At 41.0% G+C, this 16,747-nt stretch overlaps 2 protein-coding genes across 6 annotated transcripts; both read left to right on the forward strand.

Moving 5' to 3' along the window:
• Positions 1–486: 486 nt before the first annotated feature.
• LOC115175594 (fatty acid-binding protein, liver) lies at positions 487–3,167 on the forward strand. The gene is made up of 4 exons (XM_029734946.1): positions 487–675; positions 790–962; positions 2,600–2,689; positions 2,900–3,167. Exons 1-4 carry the CDS (start codon positions 609–611, stop codon positions 2,948–2,950), a joined length of 381 nt encoding a protein of 126 aa, XP_029590806.1. The 5' UTR covers positions 487–608; the 3' UTR covers positions 2,951–3,167.
• Positions 3,168–4,080: 913 nt separating this feature from the next.
• On the forward strand, positions 4,081–10,993 carry LOC115175595 (serine/arginine-rich splicing factor 10). Of its 5 annotated transcripts, XM_029734950.1 has the most exons (7): positions 4,081–4,983; positions 5,659–5,782; positions 5,944–6,280; positions 6,675–6,777; positions 7,010–7,187; positions 7,299–7,355; positions 10,538–10,993. In XM_029734950.1, exons 3-7 carry the CDS (start codon positions 6,251–6,253, stop codon positions 10,830–10,832), a joined length of 663 nt encoding a protein of 220 aa, XP_029590810.1. In that variant the 5' UTR covers positions 4,081–4,983; positions 5,659–5,782; positions 5,944–6,250; the 3' UTR covers positions 10,833–10,993. The 5 variants fall into 5 exon arrangements, with proteins under 5 accessions (XP_029590810.1, XP_029590809.1, XP_029590808.1 ...); XM_029734949.1 differs by having other exon boundaries at positions 4,081–5,782; XM_029734948.1 differs by lacking the exon at positions 5,944–6,280 and having other exon boundaries at positions 5,659–5,763; positions 6,674–6,777.
• Positions 10,994–16,747: the final 5,754 nt, after the last annotated feature.

Below are 16,747 nucleotides of genomic sequence, written 5' to 3' on the forward strand. Positions count from 1 at the left end.
CCTCCCTCTTACTTTCTCTACATGTGCACTATAAATTAGCTTACCCTACATTACTTAAAATGACTTGGAAAAAGTAATATTTGATTTCTTCCCTGATGGCTCAGTTGATTACAAATCTGAGACTTTCATAATCAATAGTAATTTATTAATTTCTGTAATATTAAGATAGGCTACCGATTTTTAAATAGTATGTTCTATGCTTTATTTGATAGATGGGAAACAGGGAGATATATTAAAGGAAGACAAAATGTGTAGATTCAGGAATTGAACCCTGGTGTCACTGCATATCTGCAAATAGCCATGAATGTTTCCACTCAACTACAGGGGCTGTGTATTTTTAGTAGGACTTTGGATGTTGCATTAAGTAAATATTGCCTGGTGAACACAGGGCAATGAGGGCATGGCCCTCCCACAGGTCACTGTGGCATGAGGAAATACCTGAATAACAGGGAGGCAAAATCCCTAACATGGCAACGACCAGTGTGTGTGTGAGGGGAAGGGGGGGGGTGCTTTCTTAATAAAGACACTTGTCACAACCATTGGACTTATCATTCATTTGCCTTTAGTTTGAACAACTGCTTGCTGCTAATCCCAATACTGAGCTGGACATGGCATTCAATGGAAAATGGAAAATCCACAGTCAGGAGAACCATGAAGAGTTTCTTAAAGCAATGGGTGAGAACTCACATACATTTCTTACAACAATCTCAGAGTGTGTTCAATGGCAGTATTGTGTTCTAGAACTTTGTCAATAATGGTTATGTTTTATGTCGCAATTATTTTCTTCAGCTGTCCCTGAGATGTTGATCAAAATGATCAAGGGTGTCAAGCCAACGACAATAATTGAGCAGAAGGGTGACGACTTCACCATCAGAGTTGAGACTCCCCTCCGTACTGTCACCAACTCATTCACTATAGGGAAGGAGGCAGAAATCACTGCCATGGATGGGAGAAAGTTTAAGGTAATTTATCAATCATGAAATTGTATGTGACGTGCATGGACCTATGGCCATGAGAGTGTGAAGAGCATCACAAAGCTTTGTTTATTTGCATGGTGCTATGTGTCCATCTCCTTTGCTCTAGTTTGATATACACTACCGTTCAAAAGTTTGGGGACACGTAGAAATGTCCTTGTTTTTGAAAGAAAAGCAACCATCACTCCTGTGTTCCAATGGCACGTTGTGTTTGCTAATCCAAGTTTATCATTTTAAAAGGCTAATTGATCATTAGAAACAAAACTGTTGTGCTGATTAAAGAAGCAATAAAACTGGCCTTCTTTAGACTAGTTGAGTATCTGGAGCATCAGCATTTGTGGGTTCGATTACAGGCTCAAAATGGCCAGAAACAAATAACTTTCTTCTGAAACTCGTCAGTCTATTCTTGTTCTGAGAAATGAAGGCTATTCCATGCGAGAAATTACCAAGAAACTGAAGATCTCGTACAGCGCTGTGTACTACTCCCTTGTACTTGCTGTGTCCCTCGCTGCGTACTACACCGCAAACTGGCTCTAACCAGAATAGAAAGAGGAGTGGGAGGCCCCGGTGCACAACTGAGAAAGAGGAAAAGTACATTAGTGTCTAGTTTGAGAAACAGACACAAGTCTTCAACTGGAAGCTTCATTAAATAGTAGCCTCAAAACACCAGTCTCAACGTCAACAGTGAAGAGGCGACTCCGGGATGCTGGCCTTCTAGGCAGAGTTGCAAAGAACAAGCCCCATCTCACACCGGCCCAAAAAAATAAAAGATTACGATTGGCCAAAGAACATAGACACTGGACAGAGGAAGATTGGGAAAAAGTGCTATTGACAGACGAATCTAAGTTTGAGGTGTTTGGATCACAAAGAAGAATATTTGTGAGACACAGAAAAAATTAAAAGATGCAGGAGGAGTGCTTGACGCCATCTGTTAAGCATGGTGGAGGCAATGTGATGGTCTGGGGGTTCTTGGGTGGTGGGAAAGTGGGAGATTTGTACAGGGTAAAAGGGATCTTGAAGAAGGAAGGCTATCCCTCCATTTTACAACACCGTGCTATACCCTGTGGACGGCGCTTAATTGGAGCCAATTTCCTCCTACAACAGGACAATGACCCAAAGCACACCTCCAAACTGTGTAAGAACTATTTAGGGAAGAAGCAGTCAGCTGGTATTCTGTCTATAATGTAGTGGCCAGCACAGTCACCAGATCTCAACCCTATTGAGCTGTTGTGGGAGCAGCTTGACCGTATGGTACGTAAGAAGTGCCCATCAAGCCAATCCAATTTGTGGGAGGTACTTCAGGAAGCATGGGGTGAAATCTCTTCAGATTGACAACTAGAATGCCAAAGGTCTGCAAGGCTATAATTGCTTCAAATGGAGGATTCTTTGACGAAAGCAAAGTTTGAAGTACACAATTATTATTTCAATTAAAAATCATTATTTATAACCTTGTCAACGTCTTGACTATATTTCCTATTCATTTTGCAACTAATTTCATGTATGTTTTCATGGAAAACAAGGACATTTCTAAGTGACCCCAAACTTTTGAACGGTAGTTCAAAACACTCACACACCCAGCTGCAGCAGGGTGTGTGAGTGTTTTGTGTTTACTCTCTGACCCATAGTGTACTGCCAGACTGGAGGATGGGAAGCTCATCTGCGATACAGAGAAGTTCTCCCACATCCGAGAAATCCAAGGGGAGAACATGGTTGAGGTAAAGGGCATCCCTCCACTTTTATATTTTAATGCAGTAAAATACTTAATTGGATGCACTTTGTCCTAATGTCCTAACAGTTGGTCTCCAATTACAGTAGCACTGCCCCTCAAAAAAGAAATTACAATGAATTGCCAGCCTGATTCAATCTGTGGTTGTTCATTCATGTTGTTCTGTGTTAGTGACTGTCCACTTTCCCATTTTTTTCAGACTATCACTGCGGCCTCTACAACCCTCACCAGGATAAGCAAGAGAGTCTGATCTCTAAAGCCACAGAGACAAGGATTACATTTTCAATTAATTAATTTAAATGACCTTCTATCTCAGGTAATATAATAGCTATAAAATATTACATTAAAATGATAAAAGACTCAACATTGCATCTGCTCATTTTATGTCTAATTTAGACACATGAATTTTAAAAGCCCCAAAGCAAATGTACTTCCCTAACAAAACCAATACAAAAGAGATAGCTTTTCCTGCCAGCTTGTGGTTATTGAATAATCTGCAATCATTGTAGTACTCAGCAACAAATGTAAACTTGTGGGATCATATTTTTACTTCATCATTAACTAGCAAACGTAGACAACAATGACCAGTTCAAAATCTCTTGTGTTTATTTCATATTTTATCTGGATTTTATCATTTAAAAAAAAGAAAGAAAATAAAACTCCTCAACAATTTCAAGGAATCCCAATGGGGGAAAGCAAAAACTCATGGTCACATCGTCATCTTCATCCTGAAAAGCAAGAACACAGACAAGAACAATTTAGAGGAGAGGCATTTAGAGGAGAGGCACTTTGCTAGGTAAAGCCCCACCTTATCTCAGCTCACTGGTCACCATAGCAGCACCCACCCGTAGCACGCGCTCCAGCAAGTATATTTCACTGGTCACCCCCAAAGCCAATTCCTCCTTTGGCTGCCTTTCCTTCCAGTTCTCTGCTGCCAATGACTGGAACGAATTGCAAAAATCACTTAAGCTGGAGACCCATATCTCCCTCACTAACTTTAAGCGCCAGCTGTCAGAGCAGCTCACAGATCACTGCACCTGTACATAGCCCATCTGTAAATAGCCCATCCAAATACCTCATCCCCATACTGTTATTTATTTTTTTGCTCCTTTGCACCCCAGTATCTCTACTTGCACATTCATCTTCTGCACATCTATCATTCCAGTGTTTAATTGCTAAATTGTAATTATTTCACCACTATGGCCTATTTATTGCCTTACCTCCCTTAACTTACCTCATTTGCACACACTGTACATAGACATTTTTTTCTCTATTGTGTTATTGACTGTATGTTTGTTTATTCCATGTGTAACTCTGTGTTGTTTGTGTCGCACTGCTTTGCTTTATCTTCGCCAGGTCGCAGTTGTAACTGAACTTTTTCTTAACTAACCTACCTGGTTAAATAAAGGTGAAATAAAAAAGAAAGAAAAAACGGCAAGCGTTGCAAAGCAATCACAATTTTTCTTCCCCTGCCTGTTATTCGGTGGCGAGGGTGTGTGGTCCAAGTCTGTGTTTAAGGGCCATGCTTAAAAGGATAAGCATTCACACACACCACCATGGGCCAGAAAAGGTTGAGTACATTGGGCATGCTGTCAATCCAGCATGACTTCTGCCACGTTTAAAACAACTGGGAACTCCAACTCGGAAAATAGGTTTTGAACAGTCATTCTACTTGGAATTCCAAGTCGGGAACTCGGGCGTCTTTCTAGAGCTCCGACCTGAAGCTCACTGACGTCATGATTCAAGTTTTATTTTCCCGTGTTCCCAGTTGTCTTGAAAGCACCATCAATCCAGAGAATGCCAGACTTTGATGACTAAATGTCATGACAAAATAATGCACTAATGGAGAAAAAAAGAACAATGGTCAAATGCAACCAGTTAATGTTTCTAGATGTTCTGATCATTTACATGGAGTTTACATCATAATGATAGGTAGCCTATGTAATAGTCGGATTGGTAACAAAACCACCAATTTGTGTTTTGCCTGAGAGTTCCGTTCTTTATACGTCATGCTTCCTCTGCATGGTTTGATAACGCACCATAACAGTAGATGGCGCTAAATTTATTTTCGTGCTTTCACGAATCCGCGAAGTAAAGTATGCGCCTGCGCATTCGGTTTTCCACGTAGCTGAGCTGCTAGAAATACTTTTCTGTTAAACCCAAAACAGAGAGCGAAAATATTTGATGTAAAGCTGCATTCTTGCTTTATATTTTTAGCATGGCCAGATATTTGAGACCTCCAAATACATCTCTTTTCATCAGAAACATTTCCGATGAATCCAGGTGAGTCCATATTTGAACATATCCCCGGCCCCAGTTCCTTGCAGTCAAATAAGGTCAGAATTCTACACCCCAAGCTAACGTTAGCTAACGTCATTAGGCCAACGCTAGTCTGCTAGCCACGCGCTTCTGCCTGATCAAAGACGAGTGTGGTTTGACCTTATCGTGCAAGGTAGACCCACAGATGGCTAAACTCAAATCATAAACCAAGAAAAAATTACTAACCAGCAACATTTGGACAAACTTCTGTTTCAATCGTCCTAACAAGCTAGCTAACGTTAGCTGTAGCTCCCGGTCCACACTTATGTTTAAAAACAGTTGTGAACGTTACCCTACTACATAGTTTAAGAAAATTATAATATAAATGGCAAAAAAAATATGACAAGTATAGGGGGGATGTTAGTTGGCCTATCCGTAAGGTATTTTGTTTGCAAAGAGAACACTATATAGGCCTACACATGGGTGATTGTTCTATTAACGTTATCCATTCATGGATGTAAGGTACATTTCAGAGTGTAAGTTATGCATAGACTTAAAGTTTAAATTGTGTCAGTTTTCATGCAAAGAAGTGGCATCATATTGCCCAACAAAAGCCACCTGTCTGTCAATGGCTCCTTTGGTGGTGCTACTTTTCCTCCTGGTCATTGAAGTGACATTTCTATCCTCTACGGTATTCAGGCCTGAGGATTTGCGCCGTGAGTTTGGTCGTTATGGGCCAGTAGTAGACGTCTACATTCCACTTGACTTCTATTCACGCCGACCAAGAGGATTTGCATATATTCAATATCCTTTCCCTTCTAAAGTGAGAATTATAAAATCTGTCTTTTCTCTTATCATTTGCTTAATTTTGAATGTTGTAAGATGATAACATGTTTTCTCTCAGAAATTGCTGTGACTTTGCATTCTGTATGTACACACTGAAGTACTTTTTAATATCTAACTTACATTTCTCTGTTGCCCCAGAAAATGTAAAGGCATCCAGTTGTTGTGGAGCCTGGAGAAAGAGTAAGAATGTCCGGTGTAGAGTAGATCTAAAGACAAGCAGCAAAAGACCGCCAGGATGCAAGAAACAGAGAGAGGGAAAGATTGAAAAAGAAAGAGAATTTAAAGCTTGAAGAGGAAAAAGAGGGGACGGAGTCAAGGCTTGGATATGTCGTCAAAAGAAAGAGGAAAAGGGAAGAGGTTAAAGGGCAAAGACAAGCAGGAAACCCAAGTTCTTCTGGGAGGCGATTAAAGAGCTTAAAGATCAAGATGAAAGTCAAAGTCAAGCATGTTTAAGGTAACAAACCTGAATTATTTTGTATCCTCACAAAAAAATGAATCAACAAATATTACATGAAAATCAATCAATAAATAGCCAATGTGAAAATTTGATTCTTAATTGAACTAAGAAATTGTTACTCTTATTTTGCATTCGATAATATAATTTGAAACTGAAGCGGTATTGATTCCTCAGTGCAAGCCATCAAATAAGAGACATAATATTGAAACATGTTTGCCTCATCTTCAATCTTGAGAAGAACCCAACATTCTCATAACAAATGTGTTCCAGAACCTAAGCTTTGCTTTATGCTGTCAGCCAATATGGCTTCCATTTTGATAAAGTGGCAGAGGATACATTGTATTACAACAGTATTGCTGAAAAGAATGTAGCCACATAAGACCACAGGTAAGAACCTTAACAGCTCAGCAAGTTTGAAGATGTGCGCGACGCTGAAGATGCTCTTCACAACCTGGACAGGAAGTGGGTGTGTGGCCGACAGATTGAAATCCAGTTTGCGCAGGGAGACCGAAAGAGTAAGGCAGTTTCACAAATGTCCTGTGTTTCATGAAGTAACATTGTACAGTATCAAGCAGAATTTCTTGTTCGCGATTTACTGATGTTACTTTCAGCTGTAAATTCAAATACATGTTTTATATCTCACGTGGTACAACTGTAATACCTTTCAAGGAAAGCTAAACCACTACGTACTGTATGTTTGCTTGGTGGGTTTCTCTCTTCTCCCAAACCCCCTTTTTTCCATCACAGCACCCAATCAGATGAAAGGAAAGGAGGGGGGATCTTCGCGCAGCTCTTCGCGGCATGATGATCGGGATTATGATCGGGACAGCCGTCGTAGGCGCTCTCGCAGCCGTAGCTACCAAAGACGCAGGTCACGCAGCCCATCCTACGATCGCCGGCCCAGACGCTCTGAGAGTCCCAGAGAGTAAGGGCCTTTCCTGTGTTCTCCAGCTAGCATGCTTCAAATAAGATTGCAAAGCTTATACAAAATGTAACAGTCTATTGATTACATTCTGATTGACGTTTTGTTACCCAGCTCCCGTGGAAGGATGTACGGCGGTAGAGGAAGAAGCAGGAGTCCGGAAAACGACAGGTAGGTCCTTGATACTCTGGGATTATGGCAATGAAGCCATTTATCTACTTCCGCAGAGTCAGATGAACTCAAAGATACCATTTTTATATCTCTGCGTCCAGTATGAAGGAAGTAAGAGGTAGTTTCGCTAGCCAATGTTAGCGCAACAACTGGAAGTCTACAGGAACAGTTAGCATGCTAGCTCTTCCTGTAGACTTCGTCAATTACACTAATGCTAGTTAGCAACTTCCTTCAAACTGCATGCAGAGACATACAAATGGTATCCACAAGTTCATCTGACTCTGAGGAAGTAGATAAAGGGCTTCATTGCCAAAATCCTTAAGTGTCCCTTTAACAGCTGAACCCCTGACAATGAAACACATTCTGGGCACTTTCTATACTTACTAATCATTGGATGGCTGTAATCTTCTGTTACTTTTGCTGTCCTCCATCAGTGGAAGGGATTATACACTGGACAAAAATCTAAACGCAACATGTAAAGTGTTGGTCCCGTGTTACATGCGCTGAAATAAAAGATCCCAGAAGTTTTCCATATGCACAAATTTGTTTACATCCTTGTTAGTGAGCATTTCTCAATTGCCAAGATAATCCATCCACTTGACAGGTGTGGCATATCAAGAAACTGATTAAACAGCATGATCATTACACAGGTGCACCGTTTTGTAACACAGCATAATGCAACAGATGTCTTAAGTTTTGAGGGAGCGTGCAATTAGCATGCTGACTGCAGGAATGTCCACAACAGCTGAATCTTAATTTCTCTACCATAAGCCGCCCCAATGTCGTTTTAGAGATTTGGCAGTAGTTCCAACCGGCCTCACAACCGCAGACCACGTGTAACCACGCCAGCCCAGGACCATCGCATCCGGCTTCTTCACCTGCGGGATCGTCTGAGACCAGCTTCCCAGAGCTGATGAAACTGGGTTTGCACAACCCAATAATTTCTTTACAAACTGTCAGAAACCGTCTCAGGGAAGCTCATCTGCTTGCTCGTCGTCCTCACCAGGGTCTTGGCCTGACTGCAGTTCGGCGTTGTAACAGACTTCGGTGGGCAAATTCTCAACTTCAATAGCCACTGGCACGCTGGTGAAGTGTGCTGTTCACTGATGAACCCCAGTTTCAACTGTACTGGGCAGATGGCAGACAGCGTGTATGGCGTTGTGTGGGCGTGCGGTTTGCTGATGTCAATGTTGTGAACGGAGTGAGGTTAAGGTATGGGCAGGCATAAGCTAAGGACAATGAACACAATTGCATTTTATCAATGTCATTTTACATAGATACTGTGACTAGATCCTGAGGCCCGTTGTTGTACCGTTCGTCCGCTGCCATCGCCTCATAATGCACAACCCCATGTGGCAAGGATCTGTATACAATTCCTGAATGTTCCAGTTCTTCCATGGCCTGCATATGTCACCCGTTGAGCATGTTTGGGATGCTCTGGATTGACTTGTATGAACGGGAGTAGAACTTTTCTTAAATGAATTTAAGCAAAATTCCCTTGCTTAACCTGTTGAGGACAGACGTTCCCGCTAGCGGAACCCCGTTCCCGCTAGCGGAACCCCTAGCCAACAGCCAATGGCATCGCACGGCACGAAATACAAAACCAACTAAAATACCACAATTCAATTTTCTCAAACAATCAACTATTTTACACCATTTTAAAGATAAGACTCTCCGTTAATCTAACCACATTGTCCGATTTCAAAAAGGCTTTACAGCGAAAGCAAAACATTAGATTATGTTAGGAGAGTACATAGACACAAATAATCACACAGCCATTTTCCAAGCAAGCATATATGTCACATAAACCCAAACCACAGCTAAATGCAGCACTAACCTTTGATCTTCATCAGATGACACTCCTAGGACATTATGTTATACAATACATGCATGTTTTGTTCAATCAAGTTCATATTTATATCAAAAAACAGCTTTTTACATTAGCATGTGATGTTCAGAACTAGCATACCCACCGAAAACTTCCAGTGAATTTACTAAATTACTCATGATAAATGTTGACAAAATACATAACAATTATTTTAAGAATTATAGATACAGAACTCCTTTATGCAAACGCTATGTCAGATTTTAAAATAGCTTTTCGGCGAAAGCACATTTTGCAATATTCTGAGTACATAGCTCGGCCATCACAGGCTAGCTAATTTGACACCCACCAAGTTTGGGGCTCACTAAACTCAGAATTACTATTAGAAAAATTGGATTACCTTTGCTGTTCTTCATCAGAATGCACTCCCAGGACTTCTACTTCAACAACAAATGTTGTTTTGGTTCCAAATAATCCATAGTTATATCCAAATACCTCCGCTTTGTTCGTGCGTTCAGGTCACTATCCAAAGGGTAACGCGCGAGCGCATTTCGTGACAACAAATTTCAAAATATTCCATTACCGTACTTAGAAGCATGTCAAATGCTGTTTTAAAATCAATTTTTATGCTATTTTTCTGGTAAAATAGCGATAATATTCCAACCGGGCAACGTTGTATTCATTCAAAGGCTGAAAGAAAAAAACGTGACCGCGCATCTCAGTCTCACTGTCCCCAGGCTGACCACTTACAAACTCTGCTGCTGTACTTTGCCCAGAGACAGCAGACACCCCATTCCACTTTCTGGCGGCTTTAGAGAGCCAATGGAAGCCTTAGAAAGTGTCACATTACAGCACAGATGCTGTAATGTCGATAGAGATGCAACAGAAGGACAACAAATTGTCAGACAGGGCACTTCCTTTATGGAATCTTCTCAGTTTTTGGCCTGCCATATGAGTTCTGTTATACTCACAGACACCATTCAAACAGTTTTAGAAACTTTAGAGTGTTTTCCATCCAAATCTACTAATTATATGCATATTCTAGTTTCTGGGCAGGAGTAGTAACCAGATTAAATTGGGTACGTTTTTTTATCCGGCTGTGAAAATACTGCCCCCTATCCCAAAGACGTTAACTTCCCATGGACAATGTACGTAAATTTACCGGAAAGTTTGACCCTTTGCAACCCTAGTGACCAACAGAATAATATCTGTATTCCCAGTCATGTGAAGTTCTTAGATTAGGGCCTAATGAATTACTTTCAATTGTCTGATTTCCTTATATGAACTGTAACTCAGTAAAACCTTAGTTTTATATTTTTGTTCAGTGTAATAATCCAATGGTTTGTTCTTCGTACAGGCACCGACCCCACCGACGACCCCCCCCTGGGCATTCCCCTCACAGCCAATCCCGCTCCCCTTCCCCTTCTCACTCCAGATCCAGGGCCCAGAGGGAGTCCAGAGGACGGTCTCGTTCCTGCTCTAAGTCCCTGAGCCCACGAGATGGCGACTTCCACCCAGCACCCGGTGGCTATGAGCCGCAGGACGTTGCGTCATCTCGTATGCGCTCCCCGTCCCGCTCGCATTCTCGCTCCCTCTCACGGTCCCGTTCTCGCTCCAGGTCCTGGACTGGGCGCAAGTCAGGGGGACACTAAAACATGTTTGTTGGATCCTTTTGACTGTAGTTGTGTCAAATGGCTTGCTGGATAATTGAATGTTCATGGAACAGTTGTTGGTTGGTTTGGGAAAATGATCTTCCTTTTGTAGTTTTTAGCTTTAAAAAAAATAAAAAAAATAATGGATGACAAAAGAGAAACACGATATCCTGTTTAAATCAGTCCCAGAAATGTCACCTTTTTTATATTTACACACCCTCCATTTCTAGTCATTATATCCAATTCCCTGAGTGTACGAAACATTAGGAATTGCTTCCTAATATTGAATTACACCCCCCTTTTTACCCTCAAAACAGCCTCAATTCATCGGGCCATGGACTTTACAAAGTGTTGCTAGCCCATGTTGACTCCAATGCTTGGAGTTGTCTGGATGTCCTTTGGATGGTGGACCATTCTTGAAACAGTTGTGTGAAAAACCCAGCAACATTGCAGTTCTTGATACATTCAAACCGGTGCGCCTGGCACCTACTACCATACCCCGTTCAAAGGCACTTAAATCTTCATCCCTTGAATGGCACACATACTCAAGCCATGTCTCAATTATCTTGAGGCTTAAAAATCCTTCTTTAACCTGTCTCCTCTCCTTCATCTACACTGATTTGAAGTGGATTTAACAAGTGACATCAATAAGGGATCATAGCTTTCACCTGGTCAGTCTCGTGGAAAGAGCTGGTATTCCTAATGTTTTGTGCAGTCAGTGTATAAGTGTTATGCCTTTCAGAAGACAGGGCTAGAAGTACTGTATAGGCCAAGATCAAGTCCCGTGATTCAATCCAATCATTGTTTACCGTGAATGCGGGAACATTGCCTTGAAAAGCGGTAATCGGATTGAATCCCTGCCGTTGTCGCTAAAATTCCCTTCACTTTCTTGTCAAGTACATTAGGCCCCAGCTTTCAGTTGGTATGCTTGGGGTGTAATCATTAGTCCAAAAAGTTTACTCCAAACGGAAAACGTTTTGCAACGATAACTTTCATTTGGTTCTGTTTGTTTCCTAGTGAAACGTACCCCTGGCCTGTGAAAGAGCCACAAGCCACTACGGTAGCACAGTTCATTTTCTACCAACATTTGTTTACGATTTGTTCAGCGATAGACAGGCCCATGTTACATTGGCTTGTCCTATTTGATTTGATAAATTCTGGTAGTTCATAATTCATGTCAGTAGCCTCATATCAACTCTGAAGGTTTCTAAATTTGATCAAGTTGGCGATGGTTTGTACATGGCCTTCTGTATGTTTTGACATTTCAGGACCTTGATCCTTCACTTTGTTAATACTCCATACTTTGCTAAACGGTTCCCATGATGGCTTGTGATGGCTTCTATTATTCTATATGCTTGTTCTTTCCTAAAACAACTCAAGTGTAGTCTTCCTTCCAAATATGTTAGTTATGCTCTACTGTATATGCAACTGTATTTTCTTGGAGAGTAATAAATGCTTGAAGTCATATTCCAGTCACCTTTTAAGCTCTTATCACCTGATTTACTAGTTTGTTCATTGTTGCGCCTCTATTGCTGCACTGTTGGCGCTAGGAACATAAGCATTTAGCTACACCCACGATAACATCTGCAAAATGTGTGTACGTGACCAATCATATTTTATTTGATGTTCCCTCCTTGACGTTTGCAGTTCTTACTAAAAAAAAAATGTCATTCTTTTTACCCTTTAGTGTGTGTACTTATACTGTTGAAAAATGATATCTGAAGTATAAACAGTAAAGTAAAAACAAATTACTGGAGGACCTATTTAAAATGAATGGTGTCTAGTGTGGTGGGCATTCTATCAGACATGGTTTCACTAAGTGCTGGCATTTTTGCATGTGGGGATAATGTTTAAAATTCTATACAATGTGCAGCCATACACAGACATTCTTAATGAATCAAAGACATTGCAAGACAGGGGGCCACTATACTATGCTTTTAGTTTGCGCCTCAAATCAACATTTTATTTTATTTGAGGCGCATTCTAAAAGCATAGTGGCCACCTTGTCTTGCAAGGGGGCCACTATACACAATACCAATAGAATACTAATACCATACACACTTGATTAAGGAGGTCATACTAAAGCTTATTTTAGCTTCTCCATTTTAATCAAACAAATTCAATCAAAATCAACACTGAAATTAGATGGGTAAAATGAGAAAGAATAAGAACATTTTTGGTGTGAACTGCAAACTTTGAACTGAGTTGGCACAACTGGAAAACTGAAACATGCATCAAATTCTCCACTCAATAGCTTACATGTTCCATTTGATTCCAATTTTGGTACATTTAAATACTCATAAAAATAAACATTTCACAAAATGAAATGTATAAGGTTAGGTCACCATATCAACTGCAAGTGTGGGTGTTAAAAGTCGTTTAACACTTTTTTGTTCACGTTCTCAAATAGTTCTGCCGTTTGAGATCAGATGTTCTATTAAGCGCCAAAACTTGGTATGCGCATTATTCCATAGAACAACAACCAGTAACAATATAGCCTGGGTTTCAATCGGTTTCAGCTCTCTTGTCCACTCATGCCAAACAATGACAGTGGAGTAGGCAAGAGCACAAATGGATCTGGGACCAAGCTAGTAAGCATATAAGAGGTCAGGGCAGCATGGTCTGCAGACTTGCATCACAACAACAACAAAAAATCACACTTTTGCCACAACAAGGCTGCAGCTTCATTCGACATTCCAGTACTGCTCTGACTCCCCAAAAACACAGAAGTATAACCTAGCCTGCTGTGATGTACAGTGGCTTGCGAAAGTATTCACCACAGCATGATGCTGCCACTATCATGTTCACCGTAGGGAGGTTTCCTCCAGACGTGACGCTTGGCATTCAGGCCAAAGAGTTCAATCTTGGTTTCGTCAGACCAGAGAATTTGTTTTTCATGGTCTGAGAGTCTTTGGTGCCTTTTGGCAAAATCCAAGCGGGCTGTCATGTGCCTTTTACTGAGGAGTGGCTTCCGTCTGGCCACTACCATAAAGGACTGATTGGTGGAGTGCTGCAGAGATGGTTGTCCTTCTAGAAGTTTTCCCCATCTCCACAGAGGAACTCTGGAGCTCTGTCAGAGTGACCATCGGATTCTTCGTCACGTCCCTGACCAAGGCCCTTCTCCCCCGATTGCTCAATTTGGCCAGGAGGCCAGCTATAGGAAAGTCATGGTGGTTTCAAACTTTTTCTGCAGGAATGTCCACCATCGTTTAAGAATGATGGAGGCCAGTATGTTCTTGGGGACCTTCAATGCTGCAGAAATGTTTTGGTACCCTTCCCTAGATCTGTGCCTCGACACAATCCTGTCTCAGAGCTCTACAGACAATTTCTTCCACCTCATGGCTTCGTTTTTGCTCTGACATGCACTGTCAACTGTGGGATCTTATATAGACAGGTGTGTGCCTTTTCAAATCATGTCCAATCAATTGAATTTACATCAGGTGGACTCCAATCAAGTTGTTTAAACATCTCAAGGATGATCAATGGAAACAGGATGCACCTGAGCTCAATTTCAAGTCTCATGGCAAAGGGTCTGAATATTTATGTAAATAAGGTATTTCTGATTTTTGTTTTTAATAAATTACCAGAAAAATCTAAAAACATTTTTTCGCTTTGTCATTAGGGGGTATTGTGTGTAGACTGATAAGGAAAAAGAATAAGGCTGTAAGGTAACATGTGGGAAAAGATCTAGATCAGCACTCCTACTCTGAGATGCACTCCACTCACTTTCCATCCACTTCTAAGTGCACTGAACAAAAATAGAAATGCAACATGTAAAGTGTTGGTCTCATGAGCTGAAATAAAAGATCCAAGAAATGTTGGTATGGGCAGGCATAAGCTACAGACAACGAACACAATTGCATTTTATCGATGGAAATTTGAATGCAGAGATACCGTGACGAGATCCTGAGGCCATTGTTGTGCCATTCATCTGCCGCCATCACCTCATGTTTCAGCATGATAATGCTCAAAGATCTGTACACAATTCCTGGAAGCTGAAAATGGCCCAGTTCTTCCATGGCCTGCATACTCACCAGACATGTCACTCATAAATCACGTTTGGGATGATCTGTATCGATGTGTACGACAGCATGTTCCAGTTCCCGCCAATATACAGCAACTTCGCACAGTTGCTGTATATATGAAGAGGAGTGGGTCAACATTCCACAGGCCACAATCAACTCTATGCGAAGGAGATGTGTCGCGATGCATGACGCAAATGGGGATCACACCAGATACTGACTGGTTTTCTGATTCATGCCCCTACTTTAAAAAAAAGGTATCTGTGACCAACAGATGCATATCTGTATTTCCAGTCATGTGAAATCTGTACATTAGGGCCTAATGAATTTATTCCAATTGAATGATTGCCTTATATGAACTGTAACTCTGTAAAATCTTTGAAATATATATTTTTATATTTTTGTTCAGTTTAACTGATGTGGCGCTTTAGAAAATGATACAGCATATAGATTCTATGAAAGGTTTGTACTGTATGTGCCACACCCATCCTCTTCCTACCAGAAAATAATTAACCATTCATCAATATAGGCATATTGGAAATTTACCTGATTATTCAAATGAGATATACTTTCAGACATCTTGCCAGTTTACTTCCATTGCCAATGTGTTCAGTTGTGAGTCGGTCAACTGAATGTTATAAGTGCATCAACTGAATGTTATAATATTGGTTATAAATAAGTGCATCTCCAGACCAGAATGAATAAAAATGCAAGACTCAATAAGTAGGCTTAATCATCACTGAACCTTAAGCTGAGTCGTATTCACTAGGAACCAAACAGGGAGGAACTACCTGAACTCACCAATAAAAACTGTGTTTACATTTTCTGTTGCAAAACTTTTTGCTACGATGTTCACTAATGAATACAACCCTGATATCTCAGACTAGGGCTGGACCTTGAGGATGCTCTTAAGCTGGCATGCAATTGTTTCATGGTGGTCACCAGTGGCCACAGGGTGTGACACCAAGTGACTGGGTGGCTGTGGTAGAACACTAGGATCGGGCGGCTCACTGAACTTGGGTCTTGCATAGTTCTGGTGGCTCTGGGAAGCCAGCCGTGTGTTGAAGTCAGAAGACACAACACCACAATCACAGTTCTGGACATACAGGAGAAAATAGATATTGTTCTTTGTCTCTGCTTATGCCATCTTGTTGTGAGCAGAGTTAGGATGATCCCCCATTAACTGACACACTGCTCCTTGATGCTGCATTTCCATTTTGATAACAGACTGGTTCCGTACCCCATTGACATGGTCCTCAGAACATGGTAATAGAATGTTGCTCCTTCCCCCACCTACCATGCTGACTTTACTTTGGTAAAGGTATGAGATTCAAAATATGACAAATAAAAATCATGCTTTGTTACAAATGCATCACTAATAACTAACTAGTTCAGAGCCATATTTTGAAGATACTGGCCTAAATATACTCAACCAGCTGAGTGACCCCCGGTTATGACACATGGCATTGCATTGTAGCTACCTACAACAGTTTGTCGTGCCTTTAATTCTCTAGAAAATAAAGTGCCTTTATTTCTCTAGAAAGTGGTTCCCAAACGTTTTATAGCCCTGTACCCCTTCAAACATTCAACCTCCAGCTGCGTAGCACCAGGGTAGGCACTCTCAAAGGTTGTTTTTTGCCATCATTGTAAGCCTGCCACACACACACTATGCGATACATTTATTAAACATAACAATGAGTGTGAGTTTTTGTCACAACCCGGCTCGTGGGAAGTGACAAAGAGCTCTTATAGGATAATAATATAATAATAATAATCAATAATTATTATTGAAAATAAAAAATGTGTTCTTAACTGACTTGCCTAGTTAAATAAAGGTTAAAAAAGACTCTTCTCAACCCAGTGCAGTAGGTGGCGGTAAAGGCAAGTAAAGGT

Source organism: Salmo trutta, chromosome 36 (genome assembly GCF_901001165.1).
Source record: "Salmo trutta chromosome 36, fSalTru1.1, whole genome shotgun sequence".
In the NCBI taxonomy this organism is placed as follows: Eukaryota; Metazoa; Chordata; class Actinopteri; order Salmoniformes; family Salmonidae; genus Salmo; species Salmo trutta.

What these genes read in the sequence shown, in the direction of transcription:
- LOC115175594 (XM_029734946.1), top strand. Translation starts at nt 609, where the DNA reads ATGGCATTCAATGGAAAATGGAAAATCCACAGTCAGGAGAACCATGAA. An exon ending in AGAGTTTCTTAAAGCAATGG is followed by an intron (nt 676 to 789) that starts GTGAGAACTCAC and finishes TATTTTCTTCAG; the next exon opens with CTGTCCCTGAGATGTTGATC. An exon ending in TGGATGGGAGAAAGTTTAAG is followed by an intron (nt 963 to 2,599) that starts GTAATTTATCAA and finishes TCTGACCCATAG; the next exon opens with TGTACTGCCAGACTGGAGGA.
- LOC115175595 (XM_029734947.1), top strand. Translation starts at nt 5,471, where the DNA reads ATGGATGTAAGGTACATTTCAGAGTGTAAGTTATGCATAGACTTAAAG. An exon ending in CGCTCTGAGAGTCCCAGAGA is followed by an intron (nt 7,188 to 7,298) that starts GTAAGGGCCTTT and finishes TTTGTTACCCAG; the next exon opens with CTCCCGTGGAAGGATGTACG. An exon ending in AGGAGTCCGGAAAACGACAG is followed by an intron (nt 7,356 to 10,537) that starts GTAGGTCCTTGA and finishes TTCTTCGTACAG; the next exon opens with GCACCGACCCCACCGACGAC.